The sequence below is a fragment of the Polypterus senegalus genome, chromosome 4 (genome assembly GCF_016835505.1).
Source record: "Polypterus senegalus isolate Bchr_013 chromosome 4, ASM1683550v1, whole genome shotgun sequence".
NCBI lineage: Eukaryota > Metazoa > Chordata > Cladistia > Polypteriformes > Polypteridae > Polypterus > Polypterus senegalus.
Window position 1 is genome coordinate 124,444,979 of NC_053157.1, and position 21,027 is coordinate 124,466,005.

General features: G+C 34.6%; 1 protein-coding gene across 4 annotated transcripts in view; it reads left to right on the forward strand.

Moving 5' to 3' along the window:
* The window catches only part of rbpjb (recombination signal binding protein for immunoglobulin kappa J region b), a 138,441-nt gene that overhangs the window by 92,884 nt on the left and 24,530 nt on the right, over positions 1–21,027 (forward strand). For 3 of the 4 annotated variants that reach the window (XM_039751254.1, XM_039751256.1, XM_039751255.1), the window contains exons 2-6: positions 4,377–4,415; positions 6,439–6,534; positions 14,975–15,140; positions 16,639–16,813; positions 17,552–17,689. In XM_039751254.1, coding sequence (XP_039607188.1) covers positions 4,377–4,415; positions 6,439–6,534; positions 14,975–15,140; positions 16,639–16,813; positions 17,552–17,689 — 614 coding nt within the window. Of the gene's footprint in view, positions 1–4,376; positions 4,416–6,280; positions 6,339–6,438; positions 6,535–14,974; positions 15,141–16,638; positions 16,814–17,551; positions 17,690–21,027 lie in introns of those variants that run through there. The other variant, XM_039751257.1, reaches the window with a different exon arrangement.

Genomic DNA, 21,027 nt, shown 5'->3' on the forward strand with positions numbered 1-21,027 from the left:
AGAAGTTCACACAAATGTGTTACAGTTGTAAATTGCTTGGCTTTCACTTTTCTGTGCAGCTAATCCCCAAACCACCCCAATGGGGGTTAAGTCTGCAGACTGTGCTGGCCATTTATATGAAGCCTACTGTTCTTAGATAATTCTGACATAGCATGACAGTATGCTTTAGGTTATTATCTTGCTGTAGAATGATCCTCTGACCAACTTGGCTTAGACCAGTAAGTATTTCATTTACCTGAAAAATGTGGTGGTAGACATTTTTGTTCTGGATGCCAGTCATTCTGTGCAAGTCACTAACTTCAGAGCCAGCAAAAGAGCCCTAGACCTTAATGCTTCTTCCTCCATTTTTGACATTTTCAATAAAACCACCTTCCAGTCATTAGTGGTCCAGTGGCAGTAGTTCAGAAGCATCTCTTCAATATTTAGCAATTTTATTAATTGCTTAGTTGCTGTTACTTGACCTGTCAAACCTGCAGTTTGGATGTCTTATGTTCACAGTTGAAAGTGACACTTGCTTACTTTGCACCCCTGACCTTTAAGGTGCCAATCATGCAAACTGTTGACTCTCAGAAACTTGTCTTGTGTTTCTGTTGTGGCTTTGAGTTTGCTAGACCTGTTCCTGTCAGTTTGTAAGTGTCTTTTGATGGTGTAGGAAACTGTACCCATGTACACTTTGGGTTTGTTTGCAATTTTCCTAAATGAAAGACTTACACTTTTAAGAGTTATAATAACCAGCCCATCTTCCTTTAATTGTCTCTTTCTCGCCATTACAATAGCACTATACTAAGAAATATTGTCCTAATAATACTTCAAAAAGAGTAGCAACACAGTTTGTTCCAACACTGCCTTTATACTTCTGGCCTGTCGCCCAGACGTCACATGTGATGAAGACCATGGAGCGGCTGCTGCTTCACCACCTGAGGCCACAGGTCTGCCACGCCCTCAACCCTCTGCATTTCGCATACCAGGAGAAGGTGGGAGTGGAGGATGCCATCATTTATATGCTACACCGATCCACTCCCACTTGGACAGAGGCAGTGGTGTTGTAAGAATTATGTTTCTGGACTTCTCTAGCGCCTTCAACACCATCCAACCTTTGCTCCTTAGGGACAAGCTGACAGAGATGGGAGTAGATTCATACCTGGTGGCATGGATCGTGGACTATCTTGCAGACAGACCTCAGTATGTGTGTCTCGGGAACTGCAGGTCTGACATTGTAGTCAGCAACACAGGAGTGCCACTGGGGACTGTACTTTCTCCGTTCCTGTTCAGCCTATATACAGCGGACTTCCAGTACAACTCGGAGTCCTGCCACGTGCAAAAGATCACTGACGACACTGCTATCAAGGGCTGCGTTAGGAGTGGGCAGGAGGAGGAGTATAGGAACCTAATCAAGGACTTTGTTAAATGGTGCGACTCAAACCACTTACACCTGAACACCAACAAAACCAAGGAGCTGGTGCTGGATTTTAGGAGACCCAGGCCCCTCCTGGGCCTCGTGATCATCAGAGGTGACTGTGTGCAGAGAGTGCAGACCTATAAATACCTGAGAGTGCAGCTGGATGATAAATTGGACTGGACTGCCAATACTGATGCTCTGTGCAAGAGAGGACAGAGCCGACTATACTTCCTTCGAAGGTTGGCGTCCTTCAACATCTACAATAAGATGCTGTAGATGTTCTATCAGACAGTTGCGGCGAGTGCCCTCTTCTACGCGGTGGTGTGCTGGGGAGGCAGCATATAGAAGAGGGACGACTCACGCCTGGACAAACTGGTGAGGAAGGCAGGCTCTATTGTAGGCATGGAGCTGGACAGTTTGACATCTGTGTCAGAGCGATGGGCGCTGAGCAGGCTCCTGTCAATCATGGAGAATCCACTGAACGGTATTATCTCCAGACAGAGGAGCAGCTTCAGCGACGGACCGCTGTCTCTGTCCAGCTCCACCGACAGACTGAGGAGATTGTTCCTCCCCCACACTATGCGACTCTTCAGTTCCACCCTTAAACGTTAACATTATACAAAGTTATTGTATGTTTTACCTGCATTTTTATCACTCTTTAATATTGTTTTCTATCAGTATGTTGCTGCTGGAATATGTGAATTTCACCTTGGGATTAATAAAGTAACGATCGATTGATCGATCGTAGATTTATAAGTAATCAACAAAAGTTGGGGCACCTGTAGAAATAGTTTGCACCAACATCTTAACTTCCATTGCTGCAGAAAAGCTGTAAGTCGTTAACCCCGGTCCCAGTAAAAGGACTTTTTATATAACGGTTAAAATTAGTTTACCAAAAACAGAAAAAGTTTTTTTTTTTTTTTTTTCTTTTTTAACCTCTGTCAGATTACTTCTTACATTTGTACAATTTCAGGTTATTTACTAGACTCGGAACTGCTTAAACTTAAAAAAAAAAAAAAAAAGATTTTAGTATAATAGTGTACATCTTTTAAACATTTGCTGGTGAAACTACAATGTAATACTATTACATTGTATACTAATAGCTCAGACAAATCCTTTTCAGGCAAGTAATGTAGACTGGAGATGACATAACAAGAACCATCCAACCATAGATGCATACATCAATTTGTTTATCAACTCTGCAATAAAAAAATTACGTGATGACTAAGTGAAATTAGTATCCCTGTTTTTCAGAATAATTGATTTTGTTTCCATGCTTTTTGATTGATAACCCTAGCTTCCTTAAATAAGTATTCAGTTGGCCTATAGGTAATTTGAACTTTTCTTATTTAGTTTAAGATGGTTGGTTGAATTCATTCTATTAAAATTATTTTACCTTGCCAACTCCTTACAGGGCACTTGGACAGTAGTTTACTATGTCATTGTCTTCATTTTTTGAATGTTGTTTTATCTTTGTATATATTGAGAAGTATGCCATCCTGGTTTGATTCACTGATTACATTTTTTTTTTTTTTTTGGGCATACTGCTCTGGAATTACTTTCATCATGTCTTATCTAATTATCTGTTGTGATATGTTATGGTACACCCTAGAGTTAATTTTGTTAATTTCTTGGGTAAGGACTGAAAGTCACAATTCTTTCATGTTGCCATTTGAACACTATGTTGAACCCTTGAACATGAATATTGAAGGTGATGCTGGCCATTATATGTTTTCAGGGCAATAAAAACGTTAGTCTGATGACTATATAATGAATTTAATGGGATTAAATACTGTGGAGATATATGAAAAAAAATGTTTTTATCCCCTTTTCACAGTAAAGAGTATCATAGCCTGGGAGTTGCACATTTTACATCACAGAGCCTTTCATAAAAAAATCATAGTGCTTTTTGTCACAAGGTCATTAAGTCATTAAGTAAATAAGAAAATAAATGCTACAACAAAGAGCAATAGCCCACCTTAAATAGATGGTGCACTAGAATAAAAGAAAAGAAAACTTATTTGGTTTCAGGTTAAAAGACCAGTTACAATTACAGTGAGGCATTATAAAAGCATACTGCCATTGGTGACACACTTCTGCTGAATAAGTTTTTGGCTGAAAATATTTAATGCCTAGTGTGTCCGAGTGGGGATATGCAGGTTTGTTCATAATGACCCTCATTTTTGTTTTAATTTTGTCATCTGCTACTCCACCTGTAGTGGGTTCTGAGTGCTTTCCATAACAGAGACTACATTTTTAATTAGCTTGTTGATTTGGTGAGTGTCTCTTAAACTAATGTTATTGGCCGAGCACATCCTAATGCAAATTATAAAAAAATATATTTTATTCTTCTTAGTCAGTACATTGTTGGCCCAGTTAGTAAAGTTTTTTTTTAGACTTGAAAATTCCTCTATCTACCTGTGTAATTTAGATTTTTTTTTTAATAGGGATGGATAACCATGTTATGGTTTTTCCATAGATTTTCAATGGGATTTTTATTTTGAATGCTTTTTGCAAACATTTCTTTTGAAGGCCTCCACCATACTTTGGGACCTTGTGTGGGAGAGGGTATTTATCTTTGCAGATGAAATTGTTGTTATTTTACAGATAGATAGAGGTCAACAAACTAACTTCCTAAGCAATGTGATTGTATCACAAAACAATTTTATGAATGTAACAGGTAAGTGGGTGAATGTATCTGAGTTCATTTAGTTAAATCCTTTATGAAAGTTTTTGGTATTCTGCTTTGGATTTGATATAGGGTAGAAAAATATGCAGATACCTTAAAGAAAGAAGAAACATATTTGAATCTACAGTATGTGATCAGAGAGCAAAGCATTTCTTTTTCAAGCTCGAAGCACAGAACTCTCTAGTATTATAGCTGAAGAAATTTTTGTCTCAACAAATATACATTTACAGTAATTAAAACATGCATCAGTGTAAGACAATGTTGACATTACTTTTTTATTCTTTGTAGGAATTTTGGTGAGGGACCTCAGCCTCAGCGCTTGACCAGGTATGTAAAAGAAAATTAAACACTTGATCCTGGGTTCACCTGTCTTTTTGTCTTTAATTGGAAGTGTGAAATGTGATTGTAGCACTCTGTATTACAAGATTTCACTAATAGCCGCATTTGGTAATGTCACAGAGATGATTTAAAGCTAATTCATTCAAAGCTAAAAACAGCTAATCTTGACTTTCTATTAACATGAAAGCATAAAATTAGTACTGCCTCCTTATACTGTAGATTCTAATAAATGTCTACCAGCAACAAAAAAAAGTATCCAATTACTTTTACTCACTAGAAAGCACTTGCCTAATACCCCCTTACTGTGAAGCATGGTGGTAGCAAAATCATGCTATAGGAGTGTTTCTTGGCAGCAGGGTCAGGGACACCTTTCTGAATAGGGAGACGGATGAATGCAGCCAAATAGTCATCCTGCTCCAGAGTGTATGCGTCCTTGGACTGGGACGGTGGTTAACCTTTTAGCATAACAATAACCCAAGACATACAGCCAGTACAGTGCTAGAGTGGCTTCATGGCAAGTCTCTGACTGTCCTTGAGTGATCCAGGCAAAGCGTAGATTTAAACCTCATAGAACATGTATGGAGAAGATATAGATATGGAAGTTAACTGAAGCGTCCTATCTAATCTAATGGATCTTGAGAGGATCTGCAAGGAAGAATGGAATTGACTGTCCAAATCCAGGTGTGTCTTAGCGTAGACTCTTAATGTTCCTCATGCATCTCACTCTCTCAGTGCCTCTTTCTTCTCACCAGCAAAGCCAAATTGACAGATCAGATTGCACAGAAGGACTGGACATACAGACCTTAGTGTTTTATTATATAGTAGATATGCCTATGGTGGTCCAGATCTAATTATGCTATAACTTAAGTATATTACATAGAAAAGCACCCAAAAAATCCCGGACCATCGAGAATTGTGCGAACTGACGACATGAAGAATCAACTTCACGCCGAACTGGAATCATCCCCGCATAAATCAAAATCATCCAAACGATCTGGATCTGCATAATTAGATTTGGACCACCCTGTGTGTGTATGTCTATGTGTATATACAGTATATATATATATATATATATATATATATATATATATATATATATATATATATATATATATATATATATATATATATATATATATATATATATATAGCATGCTATGGAAACTGTTACTCCTTATTTTAAAAACTAATTATCTGGTGTATTTTTTGTTTTTGCTCATAAAGATGATATACTAGACTAGCTAATAGCATACGCCTCTCTTGTATGTCTTCTTCCCTTTGTTCAATGGACATTGCAGCCCTCTTGTGGATGCCAGAAGACATTGCGTCTTGGTACAGATATTGGACATTTTGTCGCTGTAGACAGACTAGCTGTGCTACCTGTCTAAGGAAGGCTGAAATCTAAGTAATCAATTTAGACCTTAGCATTATTATTTTCAGTGCACCATTTATTAGAATATATGTTATAATGCATGTAGTAATAAAATACGTGGCATCTGTCATTCCAGCAGATAACACATCACAAACATTTGTAGCAATATATTTTATTACTACAGATGTTTATGATGTACATGTGTCTCTGTTGTATGCTATTTGGTATGTGATTCGTAAAAGCAGTGTTAATGTTTGTGCTTCACCATCTGCTGGAATAACAGAGACATAACAACCAGATGGAAACACAGACAGACTTATCCTTTTATTAAGGTGGATTAGAATATATAACAATACACATTTGGTATTTTGTAGCCTATAATATTATTTTTTAAGTAGTTCTGTTGTAAATTCTTCAAAGCTTCTTGCAGGATTTGCCATAATTCTTTAATTTTTATCTGTTTTTTCTCTTTGTCCAAAAGTTCCCAAACAGCTTCAGTTCTGTTGATCGACTTTGTGGTGGCCAGTCTAATACTTACTGTTAGTATTATTCAGCAAGTATTTGTATTATTTGTTCTTTCAATACTAAGCCATTTAGATCTAAGTTCATATTTTTTTTTGTTTGTTTCTTTTGTTTCAGAGAAGCAATGCGAAATTATTTGAAGGAACGGGGGGATCAAACAGTCCTAATTCTTCATGCAAAAGTTGCACAGAAGTCATATGGAAATGAAAAAAGGTGAAGTGTTGCTTTTGTTGAATTTATTAAAACTCTGGGCTTGATAGTTTGATATTGCTTGATACCTGTTGTCATACACAGTATACCTTTAAACATTTTTAGAACATTTAAAATGTAAATTTTATAAAAAAAGAAGTCGAGGAATATTTGATTGCTTTGATGTTTTACAGTTTCTGAAAGCTTTGTGGTGCTGCAACATTCTAATCTTTCTTTCTTACTTTTGTAAAAACAATCCACACAAATTGAAGAAATTGTATTCTGTACTTGACAAAAAAAGGCGTTATATGAATATTCTATGCATCTTCAAAGCAAACTACGATTACATCACAGTTCTAAAAGAACTAGTCTAAAGATTAATAGCTCAGGAAGTTTTACCATAAACAGGATAATATAGACATAGAAATAATTTAACTAAGATTTACGCAGTAAAATGGTGTTTGAATTGTGTGATTAAATCAATACATTTTCAGCAAGCCATCCTTCTCATATATAATAACTATATTTTCATATCTTGTATAAAAGAAAGTATAGTAATGAAGATGAAATTGAGACGTGTTTTATTTAATTTATATTCCAAACTTAAAATATATGGTTTTGTCATTTTTATTTATATAGACCATAAAGCATATAGATATGGTTATCAGAAGTAAGGTTGTGTGAAAGCCGGGTTGTTTTTTTTTTTTTATCAAATAAAAAATAAGTTGCTATGCTTTGCAAATAGTAATACAAGCAGAGATTTTCTTTGTTGAAATCATCTTAGCACTATGAGTATTCCAGCTTTCTGCATAATAAATATACAAGTTAATAATGAGATCTCAGTTGGTATGACCATTGTTAATGTACTGCAATTCACAATTTTTGTTTTAAGGCTTGCTTTTCCCCATGATGCTTTTGTTATTGTTCTATAACTCAGTGATACTACTGTATAATTGATGATTATAATACAAATGGAGAATGGTCAGTCTAAAATAGCTTAATTCAAGCTGCTCAATAGGTGTTTAGTTATTCTGAAAGTTCTGCTTTTTGATAGTCAGTTAATCCTTCAAGTAAACTGTAGATTTTATTCATTAACAAAAATACAAGTCTTTCTTTACTTTGTTTGCTTTAGATTTTAAAAATCATCATTTACAATATATTGACTCCTAATTTAAAAATTTTTTTTGTATATGTATTCCATTTGAAATTTCATATTTAGTTGATGTTAGAGATCACATTTACAGTAGGTAAATCGCATCAGAGCTTTCTTCATTGATAGAATCTTCTGCAATGAACAAAGTTAAAATAAAAGTAGGTAATTTTAAAGAATATTAAAAAAATGCAATTTATGTATATGATTTAAGGACTTAAAAACAACTTTCAATGCATTAATTGCAAAAAGTATGCACACTCTTTATAGGTGACGTGTAACTGTGTTCAGTTTAACCAGCCAATTTTTACCTTATACACAAAGACAGTTTACCTTCACCAGATATTAGCTAAAGTATTGCTTTTAATAAAATTGGCTATTCCTGGAGTATTTCCCTTAACAGTTCTTGGTTGCATAGTGCAGACAGAATTGTTATCCCCAAGGAACTAATAAGATATATGCAATGTTATTGTCAAAAGATTCACAGCAACAGGTATTCACTCACTTAAAAGACTTAAATGGTATTGCATATGACATGAAACACTATTACCAGGATACTTTGAGAATATTGGAAAAAACAGGATGTCCCTTCACAACTGATAACCAGATACAGCTCAATACCAAGTCTACGAAGATGCCACCAATAATCTTAATGGAGCTGCAGAAATGTTTACTAATTACTAGTCACTGTCTACATATTCTTATGATGTATGTGCTGTGGAGTATGTTGGTAAAAGATTTCTCACAATAAAAGAATATCAAAGCTTATATTTTTACAAGATGAAACATTAATTATTAAAACCATATATGAATATGTCTTATAGCCTATTGAAACCAAGGATAAACCTTGTAGCCCCAAGTCCAATAAAAAGTGTTTACAAAACAGACATAGCTTATCAGCCTAAAAATAGTACTTACTGTCAGTCTTGGTGATGGTAGCATCATGGTATTAGGCTTCTGGTTGTAAGCAGAACCCTCTGGTCAGGAAATTAATAACTTCAAATATTTAAATTTTAGCGCAGAAACAGCTGTCCTCTGCCAGCAATCTGGGGATCTGGGGTTTTTACATAAAGTGAGCTAAGAGTTTAACCCTAAGTTATTTTGACAAATCAGGCTTTTTCCTGCTGTTTTCAGTTTCATCAAAGATTATGAATGATATTCTTGCTCAGTAACTGAGGCAGACAACTAAGCATGAACTCTTTTAGCCTGTGCTGTCACAGGCTAAACATAAAACAAATTTATGAAACTCCCGTTCAATTAGAAACAAAATCTAGGAGAATGTTTCAAGTTTTTATTTTTAGCAAATCTAATGATGCTGTAGCTAGCATATTGATTAAAAATGGTGAAACATTAAAAGCTATAAGTATCAGAATTTATCTAAATTATGTAATTTTATCCCCATTGTTCTTTTTTTGTCGGAGAGACAAAAGAAAAAAATATATGAAATTGTAATAATGCTCTAAAGTGTATTCCAAAATGCTAAAAACATTAATTATAGAAAGTACCAGTTCTAATTCAGTAAACTTACAATGATAAATAGTACTGAGATGTTCATAGTAATGTTATGTACCCAGGAAAAAAATGCAGTTTTCAAGACCTTTTAGGATCAATCATGGTGTGCTGCTTTCCTTGAAACCATTAGTACAGAAAATTATTAGAAATAAAGGCAATTGTCAGTTCGTACCTGTATAAGATGTTATTTATAATTGAGTATCTTCCTCTAAAACAGAAGCACTAATTTTAAAAACTGGCAGTTATGGTCTGATACTCTTGTTAATGGACTGCATACAGGCATTTATGATTAGATTACATAGATAAAATGTCCTCTCAGTGACCCTGTAGGACCATTCATGGCATACCTATTCCTTATAAATATAGTATGTGAACAATCTTGAATTGTACATTGGGCTTTTACACCACCAATACCAAAACTTTTGGTGGTGTAAGAGTAGACCTATTGACATTTTGAGTTTGCAGACACCAACATTATGTGTAATTTAATTGAAGTTATACATTGCCAAGTCAACTTGCCACAGCAAATGCTTTCCCATTGCGCATCTGAACTTCTTTAATTGTTATTGTTAAGTATGTTTTTGTACTTCATTTTTTCTTACTGCGAAATGTTCTTTACATCACTTGCATTGCTGCTAAATATACAATGTCAGCAATACTTTAAGTATGACATTCCCAGGCTAGTACTTTTACAATCAAACTGGGCAATTAAAAAAAAAAAAAAACTTTTTAGTTTGAATAATGCAAATAACAGTCAACAATGTATTTCACATATTCAGAATTTTAATTTAGCTTGTGGCATTTAATTGGTCTGGTATAGATTGCCATGCAACCTCTCTTCTTAACTGCATACACATTTATAGATTTATACTGCTCATACAGCACAAGTGTCATTTTTTGTTCAGCTAGTGAAAAGAAAGATTCTGTTCCTCTAATATGTTCTTCTGTTTTACATTGGTTATATAAAACTCCACACTATAACTCATGTCTTTTAATTTCCAAGCTGTTCCTTGATGCACCATACACCACATCAGTTTCACACAGAAAGTCACAAGCACTCACTGTTCACATTTTACACTCTCCTCTGTTTTCTGAGCAATGGTAGATGTTCTTTACAGTTGCTTCCCCCAAATGCTTAAATATAATGAGTACATATGTAATTGTGGCCCATTTTAAGTTAATGAGAAAAACTTTGCATTAGTGGAACCAGCTGGGTCTTGATTGTAATACTAGGGTATATCTAGAAAGTCTTAACATGTTAAGGCTTAATTTTATAAGGAAGTCTCTTAGAATGCCCTGCACATTTAAAGAAAAAGGAAAGGAATATAAAGGCAGTAAAAATATAAATTAATTGGGGAAAAATGTTTTTGGAAAGCTTTTTTTTATTTTATTAACATCTAGTCTTTTTTGTCCTATTTCTAGCCCTTGATATACTTGTCTTTGCAGGTTTTCACTTTAATTAAAATTTATTTGCTTATAGAGCAATATGTTTTTTGTGCGAAATTTTAGGTATCTAACTTCTTACTATTCTGACCCCTGAATTGTTTTTGTAATCTTTTATAGTTTTATACAGGTGAATGTAATCATTTTCTATTTTCGTAACCAGACACCAGTTAATAATGACACATGACAAAGGAATTACCAGCTTGCCAGCTGACCTGGTTCCATTTAAATGGAGTATATGAATGAAAAATGAATGAGAGAGAGAAAAAATGGAAGAGCTAAAAACTATAGATTTGTTCCAGTCTACAAAACATATAAATAATGCTTGCAGAAATGGAAGATCTACAATGTGATTGAGATTTGTTAGGAAGAATTTTAAAAAGCACTAACACTTAACTGTGTAATTAAATTCAGTACTAGGGTGGTTACTAGGGTGGATGTAATGAGAAGTCAAGTAAAATGTCTCCTTTTATTGGCTCACTTAAAATACTACAATATGCAAACTTTCAAGGCAACTCAGGCTTGCATATTGTAATCATTTTAGTTGTCATTTTGCTTGACTTCTCGTGTAATTAAATGCCACTTTCATTATCATCATGAACTGACTTATTAGGAAACTGGACAGTGATTGAAGACCCCCCTACACTACACCATTGCATTATTTACTGTATATAACTTAGATTTTTATTTAGTTCCAGAATCAAGTGCTTACCTGTCACTGTTTTTGTATTGGTGTGTTCTGTCATGTTTGTCTTCTGTAAAGAAAATGTAGGCAGTGCAGAGTTATAAGCTGTCAATGCACATAAAAAGTCCCAGCAGGAAATTGTAGTACTTGGATGCATGTTCTTGTTAGTTGTGGTGGAGGCAGTGTCCCTAGAGTATGTTGGGGGCTGAATATACAGCTCAGATATTGTTAGCAGGACATTCTCTGTTTGAAGTTTGTGGCAATGGAAAGGGATTCTCCTTTAGCTAAAGATGTAGAGAAATTGCTTCAGCGAGCCATTGTAATCCAGACATTGGAAGTTCATGGCTGACCACCTGCATCTGCGAACTGAGATTGCTCGTGGTGTGAACCCACAGTAATACAGTTGTATTAGGGCATTAGCATGTACGGTAACAACAAGAGGATGTTTTGTTTTGCGTAGTGTTATGTGGCTTCTGAGTGTGCATTATTTTCAGTTACTTGGGGAGAGTGGGAAATGGGATATTTGCCCCTATTTTTTTTTAACTTTGTCAATGTTTACATGTCTTTGACATTGTATGCTTTGGGACTATAATCCTATATTAACAATATATTCATGGGTAATTAAATTGGCTAAGCAACACAAAAATATAACATTTAACTTTATAATTGTAACAAAATATATATACTCTTAACAGATTATTGGCACTTCCCAGTAAATTGCTTCAACCTGGTAACTTCTAGCAAGATGTGAATGTTTCAGGTTCCACAAAATGTCTCGTATACATTTATATCTAGAGTTTGATTCAGCTTTACCAAAACATTTAGTTTCAGCTTCAGCCTCTCATATTGGTATATCTTTCCTGTGCTTCAGCTGATGCACAAATGGCCAGACATCATCTTTTTGAGTGTTTCGTTACAAAGCAAATGCATATTTCCTGTAATAAGCCAAGTAGTCCAAGTCACTTAATTAAGAAAGTGAGACCCACCATCTTTCCATAGATTATGGCACAAGAACATGAGTATTGTTAGTGTTTGCAAGCAAGAAAATTGTTTTTAATAGAGGTGAGAAATGCTGTTTGATCCCCTCTGTTATTTGCAGAGAGATTTGCTTCTGTTGTGATTTTTGTCAGGTTTGGCACTCTTGGGATGGTTCTTTACTTTATCCTAGCAATTTCAGGACTACTTCTCACACTATTTGCATAATGTAATAGATGTCAAGTTCTCATTTTTCAGTCTAGTATTTTTTAACAATGCATAATCTTTTCCCCTTTACAAAGGGTTAGACTGATAGCATTTTATCTGTTGGTTTACACACTTTGTCAACTTTACAAGTTGGTTTTGCACACCAAAGTTAGTACAGACTTCCTATATATAACAGTAGGATACACATTCACATTTAATTCAATTCAGTGTTAACATTAAGAAGTGATTACAAAAATCCAAAGTGGGTCAGATTTTTAAAATATAAATATTAATTGCTATAGGTGGCATGATGGCACAATGGTTAGTATTACAGATCATGGTTACTTTGTCCTGGATTCGAACACTGCTTGGCCATTACTGGTGTGAAGTTTTATATTTTGTATGACTACAGTGCATCCGGAAAGTATTCACAGCGCATCACTTTTTCCACATGTTATGTTACAGCCTTATTCCAAAATGGATTAAATTCATTTTTTTCCTCAGAATTCTACACACAACACCCCATAATGTCAACGTGAAAAAAAGTTCACTTGAGACTTTTGCAAAATTATTAAAATTAAACAAATTGAGAAAGCACATGTACATACTGTAAGTATTCACAGCCTTTGCCATGAAGCTCAAAATTGAGCTCAGGTGCATCCTGTTTCCCCTGATCATCCCTGAGATGTTTCTGTAGCTTAATTGGAGTCCACCTGTAGTAAATTCAGTTGATTGGACATGATTTGGAAAGGCACACACCTGTCTATATAAGGTCCCACAGTTCATGTCAGAGCACAAACCAAGCATGAAGTCAAAGTAATTGTCTGTAGACCTCCGAGACAGGATTGTCTCGAGGCACAAATCTGAGGAAGGTTAAAGAAAAATTTCTGCTGCTTTGAAGGTCCCAATGAGCACAGTGGCCATCATCCGTAAGTGGAAGAAGTTCGAAACCACCAGGACTCTTCCTAGAGCTGGCCGGCCATCTAAACTGAGCGATCCGGGGAGAAGGGCCTTAGTCAGGGAGGTGACCAAGAACCCAATGGTCACTCTGTCAGAGCTCCAGAGGTCCTCTATGGAGAGAGGAGAACCTTCCAGAAGGACAACCATCTCTTCAGCAATCCATCAATCAGGCCTGTATGGTAGAGTGGCCAGACGGAAGCCACTCCTTAGTTAAAGGCACATGGCCACTTTCCGGATGCACTGTATTAGTCCCACATCCACATAAATGTCTGTGTTAGGTTGTTTTTTTTCCCCCAAACTGTTCCCTATGAGAGTGTGTATGAATAGGTGCTATAATGGACTTGGCACCCTATCAGTGGTTTAATCCTGCTCTACATCTAATGCTGTCTGGATGGAATATGTGAAACATGACTGATAATTGGATTAAGTGGGTTTGAGAGAGTTTTATCATAAACAAATAAGTAATTGTCTTAATATTTTTTAAACAAAGTATTTCCTACATTATTGTATTAATAACCAACATTTTACTATGCATGGTTTCATTTCACAGTTTATAACTATGGTTTTTATAAAATGCAATATATGTCTAGGTAGTGTATTATGTTACAAAATCCTGCTATATTTTATGTTTGCTCATTTTAAAGTGACATCTTTTTATTTTGGTCAACTAAGGGAGAAAGTTTTAATTAATCAGTTCTTTCTTTAATGTACATCTTTTTCTTGTTCCTCCTGTTACACTTAGGGATATGAAAGTAGACATGCATTTTCAGGCAACATTTGTTTTTGGTAGCACTTCTGCATTTTTAAGTGGCCCAGTTTCCTTTTTTCATGAGCAAACTGGATACTATTTGTATGTTTAAAGGTAGAAAGAAATAAAAAACTTTATGGCCTGCTTAATAAAGAATGTGATCTTGTTTATTTAAAAGCAAAATTTTCAAACCACTTAAATTTGTATAGTTCACAGACATTTAATTTCAACATAAGTATATTAAAGTAAAATAATTTGTAATGTATTATTTCAAAAATTAATTTGGTAATGTTTATTTCCTAGTGAGTACAGTTTCAAAATATTTGTGTACTTTTTTAAAGCTATGGGCCATTTTTCTTTGTCATATACTGCCACTTAGAGGTGAACTAAAGAAATGCACGCTTTCCCATTTCTTATTCAGATTATTTTACTCCTTACCAATTCTTTTGTCACATAATATTGCAAATGTGTTGGTCTTATAGCTTGTCTACCAGTAATAAAATGTGAAGAAAATGTTTATAGCAGTTGTAAATATAACACTTAAGATAATAACATCCAGGAGACATTTATAATGTAATTTCAGACAGAATTGTATACGCTTTACTTTTATGAAGGATTACCAGAATATTAAAAAAAAAAAAAAAATTATTGAATTATGGGTAAGCCTATAAGTTGCACATTTATGTCGAGTAACAGTAGGGACCTGGTCTTTCAGCTTTATTAAAGGGACTATACACTTGAAAAGTGGAAGGGCTACCATTTTATTTGTATCTATATTTTGCAGGTTTTTCTGTCCACCACCTTGTGTATACCTAATGGGAAGTGGGTGGAAGAAAAAGAAAGATCAAATGGAAAGAGATGGCTGCTCTGAACAGGAATCTCAGCCATGTGCATTCATTGGAATTGGTAACAGTGACCAAGAAATGCAACAGTTAAATCTTGAAGGAAAGGTATAGTTAAAGTACTTGACTCACTTTAAAAATAAGCCAGTCTACACTCAGTAACCCATAATGAAAAAATGAAAGTATGTTTTCAAAAAGGTTTAAATTTATTAAAAATCAAAAACTGAAATCTGACATTCATATACAGTACATCTTCAGGTTAATCTTGTGGTTAGTTGCATCCTGTTTTCTTTAATTGTCCTTGCTGTGTCTAAAGCTTGATTCAATCTTGGTTTCGTTTTGATGTGTGTTCAAAAACCAACCCATGAAGTCCAAGGAACTCAGTAGACCTCTTTGATTAAATTCTGTTGCTTTCGGTGGACCTCAGTTGGAAACAAGTTTTCACTTTTTCAAAACTTACTGAGAGTAGATTGACTGATTACACAATAGAATGTGCAGAAAGTGAAGGGGTTCAGGCCCGCCCTTAGGCATGGGTGAAGTAGGCGACCGAATAGGGCCCAGTGTCCGGGGGGCCCTGGATCGACGGCGGCCAGGCCCCTGGCTCGTCCTTCCCCTCGCATGTTTAAATCACGTGGGCCAGTGGGGGCGTGGGCGGCTGTCTATAAAAGCGGAGTGATTTGAGTCAAGATCTCTGTGGGTCGAATGGGCGACAAAGGAACGCAGGGTGATGACCTCGTAACGTTACAAGAAAACATCTCCTTGGTCTGATTTTTCACGCATTTCGCAGAGCTTCCAGGGGGGCTCATGGACCCCCATTTCGCCTAGGGCCCTATAATACCTAAGACCGGGCCTGAGGGGTTTGAATATTTTCTGAATCCACTGTATGTATAAATAGTCTTTTATTTCTGTTTAAGAATTGTACAGCAGGGTCGATAGATTAATCTGAACATCTGCAGCTGTGTTCATAATAGCTTCGTCTATTTTACAACATATATAAACACCTTTTTAATAGTCACCCTCAGAAAGTACTTTGGCTGTTATTACATTGTATGCTTGTTGTGCTTATTTTGACTTGCTCATGTCAAAGCAAAAATGACTATAAATCTCCTGTTTTACTCCTACATTGCATTATACTTTTAGGGCACCTATATACAATTGTTCACATATATTAAATTGTGTTAAGTGATATACTTATTGAGAGAGCACTCTTGTGATTCATGGTTTAAAACCTTAGCTACCTGGCCAATCTGTCTACCATGTAAAATATATATGTTATTCATTTTTAGCAGTGTAGTTGTATATTTAAAACTTTACTATATTTGGAATGTGTCATTACTTTCACAGAACAGAATATTGTGCAAATAAAGTTTTTTGTTACCGATGATGATAAAATAAAAGCATCAAGAAAGTGAAATTGTCATTATTTAACTTTCAGTTTAGCATGGCCAAGTGTCATTACTGTCCCATTTGTAGCATGATGCTGGCTGTTTTCCCGATTGCAGCAATGTACTTTAATGCAATGAAAATAGTAACTGGTTTACTTGACAGTCTTAAAGAAGGTTTATGCCAAACATATTTTATAAGATGTTTTTCTCCTTTCCAACAGAATTATTGCACAGCCAAAACTTTGTACATATCTGACTCTGACAAAAGAAAGCACTTCATGTTATGTGTAAAAATGTTTTATGGTAATAGTGATGACATTGGTGTGTTCTTCAGCAAAAGAATTAAAGTAATTTCCAAACCTTCCAAAAAGAAGCAGTCACTGAAAAATGCAGACTGTAAGTTTTAATTATTTTTTATCTTAATGGAATCTGTTTTTTTCTGTTGCAATAAGCATGCATATGTAATTATATTTATATTTATATATTAAATAGTTTGTACCTTGAATATTATAAGTTGCATAGAGGCTGTGTCTTTGAACAATACACTGTATTAACATTTTTAATATATATATATATCACACATTTTTGGGGAAAAAAAATCATGACTACTGTTACTGAGGAATAATTGTCTTGTATACCCTTCTTCAAAGAATGAAGCTTACGTTATAATAAATAGGATGCAGTTTTAGTCATTGTATTTGACTAATATACTTTTGTCAGATTCTTCTGCAAGTGTACTTCCTCACTGGGTACAAGGGTCTACTTATAAACCAAAAATTACTCCTAATAGTAGCATAGTACAATATGAGGTCATTTTTATCATATATCTTTCTTCAGTAATTATTCCTATCACCTGTAGGTTGCACTGTTGGGCTAAAAATAATTGGTTTCCTAATCATATATACTGCATATTTTAAAATTTAAATGAATTTGTGGGCAAATTGACTTGGATTAATTTAGCTTGCAACTATCATGCAAATAATAGTTTGCATTGGTGAACATGTTAATGTGGATCTCTTAAAGTCATTAATTGCTTTGTTGTTAAAACACAGTGTTATGTAGATTTGTTTAAATGAAAATATTGCTGTATTTAAAAGGTTTAGGTTTTAATATCAGTATTTTTTTATGTTAAAGTATGTATTGCATCAGGTACAAAGGTGGCTTTGTTTAATCGACTTCGCTCTCAAACAGTCAGTACGAGATATTTGCATGTTGAAGGTGGAAACTTTCATGCCAGCTCACAGCAGTGGGGAGCTTTTTACATACATCTCTGTAAGTTTTATTTTGTTTCCACCAATACTAATTACTAACAAATGTAACCTTTCTCTATTTTTTAACCTGAAAATCACCATTTATTAAGTGTCAGTTATGAATTTAGCATTGTTTCTGTGATTTAGGTAATCTCATATACAAACTTTATTTAACACTTGTATTAAATATGGAAGATTTAGATGTTTAGATTTCTGTATGATTTGATGTTTTTTGATTCGATTATGTCTTTGAATCTGTATATTGTGAAAATGATCTGGAGAACAGTTTATTTCTTCAATCCTGTGTTATATGTGTCTGCTCCTGGTTGGTTGGCAATTTTTTTTCTTTCTGTATTCCCAAATAGGTATAGCCAGGTGTTGGTATTAGTTATAATTAAACAAAAAAATAGACAAATAAAATGAGGAATGAAATAACAGTTTACAGCAATGTATTATTATTTACAATATATGTAATCAATAATGCTTTTATTTGTCAGTAATTTACATGTATATATTTGCTTAGTTTACAATTTTTAAACAACTGTACTTTTAGTTTACTTTGGCTAGAACTGTAGTGTTTGAACACTGGTCAAAAGTTATGTTAGGATGCTTTTAGATTGAGTCCAATGGTAAGGGCTTAAGCAACATGGGAAATACAGTTAAGTAAAATGTGTATTTGTGTATTGTTTTACTGATTAGTTTTTAGAGTATCTTTAAGTATTAATGAACACTGTGATCAGTTAAAATTAAAGATTTAGTGCAGTTCTTGAGGTCTTACAAAACACTATGTTCCTAATTCTTTGCTGGTAAAATGTAGGCTATCAGTGTATTATATTCTTTTACATTAACTTGCTTTAAAATCTTTTTGGAAATTTACCCTACTCTGCTTAGTTCTGTTATTTGTTGATTTCTAACTGATGTCAAATTTGTCCACTTTTAATACATGTAAAACTCAGGAATTTTAACTCTGTATATGTACTTTTAAATAAGACTGCATACATTAGGTAAAATTCTTCTTCATTAAAACTGTCAATGTTTGTTTATCAGAATTAATGACTGGACATTAATGCACATTGTACAGGTAAAATTATCATCACTTCTTATACATCGGATTCCCCAAATATTTATCACTTGCACAATAGTATTCCTTTCTGATAGTCCCCCTAATTTATCCACCGTTAATGACAAAATTAAAAAATTTCTGGAGAAATTCTGAAATTTAAGATTATTCCATAGTGCCTAGAGTTGTTATAGTTTACAAATTCACCACAATCTGTTCTCATGTTTTTTCTACTTGAGTCCAAAGTGAAATAAATACCTAACTTTCAAGATGATTTTGGACAAATGTGTCATTGCCCCCTTTTCTTTCACACGCCATTTCACTTGATATTTGTGCTGCACACTGCACCAACTTCTACCCCAACCTAAATGAATTTATTAAAAAAAATGGTTTGAATGTGGAAAACTTGTAAAATGACATGTCACAGTTTAGATATGCACAGATCATGTCAGATCATCTGTGATATCCAAAACAAGACAATTACAGACTACAGGCTTTTTGAAATTCTGTTTAGTGCTGTCTGAAGCTTTATCTTCAGTTCTTTTAGGTTTATCTACAAGACAGAATTGTGGTCTTGGTAGGTGTTTGGGAACTGCCTGGGAGATTGATTTTGTCCAAATTCAACAGTGGTGAGCCAAAAATGTAAAAGGTCCATGAAAAATGCTTAATATTTTCCATAGAGTAGGAGACCCCATGCAGACATTTTGTTGTAACGCAACCCGACACTTTGTTAGGCATAAAAACATAAGAATACAGAAAAGAATACTCCTTCCATCTAGCCAGGCAGGTGTACAAGTTTTCTAGTTACAGACAAAAGTAAAACTTACTGTTTGTGGGTCTAGTTTAACAGAACCTTTTGGCACTCTAAAACAAGATTTATTATCAAGCCTAATTGCCTTAGGGCAGGGCTCATTTTGGAAGAGTATTCTTGTTGTTGACACTGTAGTCCAGATACAGTGACTTTTGTGGTAAGATCTAAAGGAGGGTGCAGCTTGGATGAATACATAGTTTCCAGTGACTTCTAAGGACAAATGTGACAGGTGCATGTGAATTTAAAATAAAAGTACTTTGACAATACAAAATTAAACCTTCACCCTTTGGGCAAATAACGGTTTCCGTTAAGGAGCTTTAGAAGAACCCGGTTTCATTAGTTTGTTGTTTTTGCCTCTTTAAAATTTTAGGAGAATTTTTTTTTTTTTTTTACTAAGAATTTAAATATACATTTGTTTTACAAACTAAGGTAACAATAGACAAAAAATTCTGACTGGATGTATTATACTATTTTTCTTATAAAAATGCAACAATCTTTTGAATTCTTTTCCCCAAATTCAATAAATGTTCAAAGATTTTAAACATTTTAGGAAATATATTTCCAGATTGAGCTGTCATGCTGTTGAAATACTCACAGACTGTTACCTGGCAAGATGGGTAAACATTTTACCTTCACTTTCACCATTGGTTCTCCAGAGTTTACTTTCTTTTAAGTGTAGTGACTGGCTTTCTTCCTTTCAGACTCTGTGTCTATAACTGTGTGTGTTTTGACCTCACAAACATGGCTTTCATATTTAATTTGGAGAATGCAGAACATAGAAAAGCTAAAAAATTTACTAGATACCCACTGATTACTACTTTCTGCTTGCTACAGACTTATTATCAGCTTGAATCAGAAATAACACATTAATACATTCACTGTATTTTATCTTAACTATGCAGTTACATACATTATTACTCTGGGAACCATAAGTACAAAGCAGTATTGACAATTCATCATCTGCTTCATGTTGTCTGAAGGGCAGGAAGTAATGCTCTGTCCTGAAGTGTACAGTTCCATTGAGTAATTTTACTTACACATTTGGAAGGACAACACGACTTGTGTTAGACAGTTAAAGTCTGTTGTCGTTGCACATTGTGGTGTCCGACTGTACTACGGTACATAAGCCGTTTGGAGTTTCCAGCGGTGATGCCCTCTTGCTAGCATAAAATGTGCAGCTGCTAAATATTGCTTCAGTCTTTCACATCAAACTCAGTTATAGGCTGTTTTCTTGTACAGATGTCCAAGTCATGGAATTGCCCTTTAGACTGAGTTGTGCTTAAGCCCTTTGTTAATATCTCCCTAAGATGAGCGTAGGCACTAGATGCTAAATGAAACGGGGTGTGTAAGAGTACAAAGATTTTGGTGGACAGCTTTGTCCATCATGACTTTCATGTGTGAACTTATGGTAAACCTTGCTGCCTGACCTTGCCCAGAAAAGTGAGTCTTTTATATACTATACTATACTAGCAGAATACCCGCGCTTCGC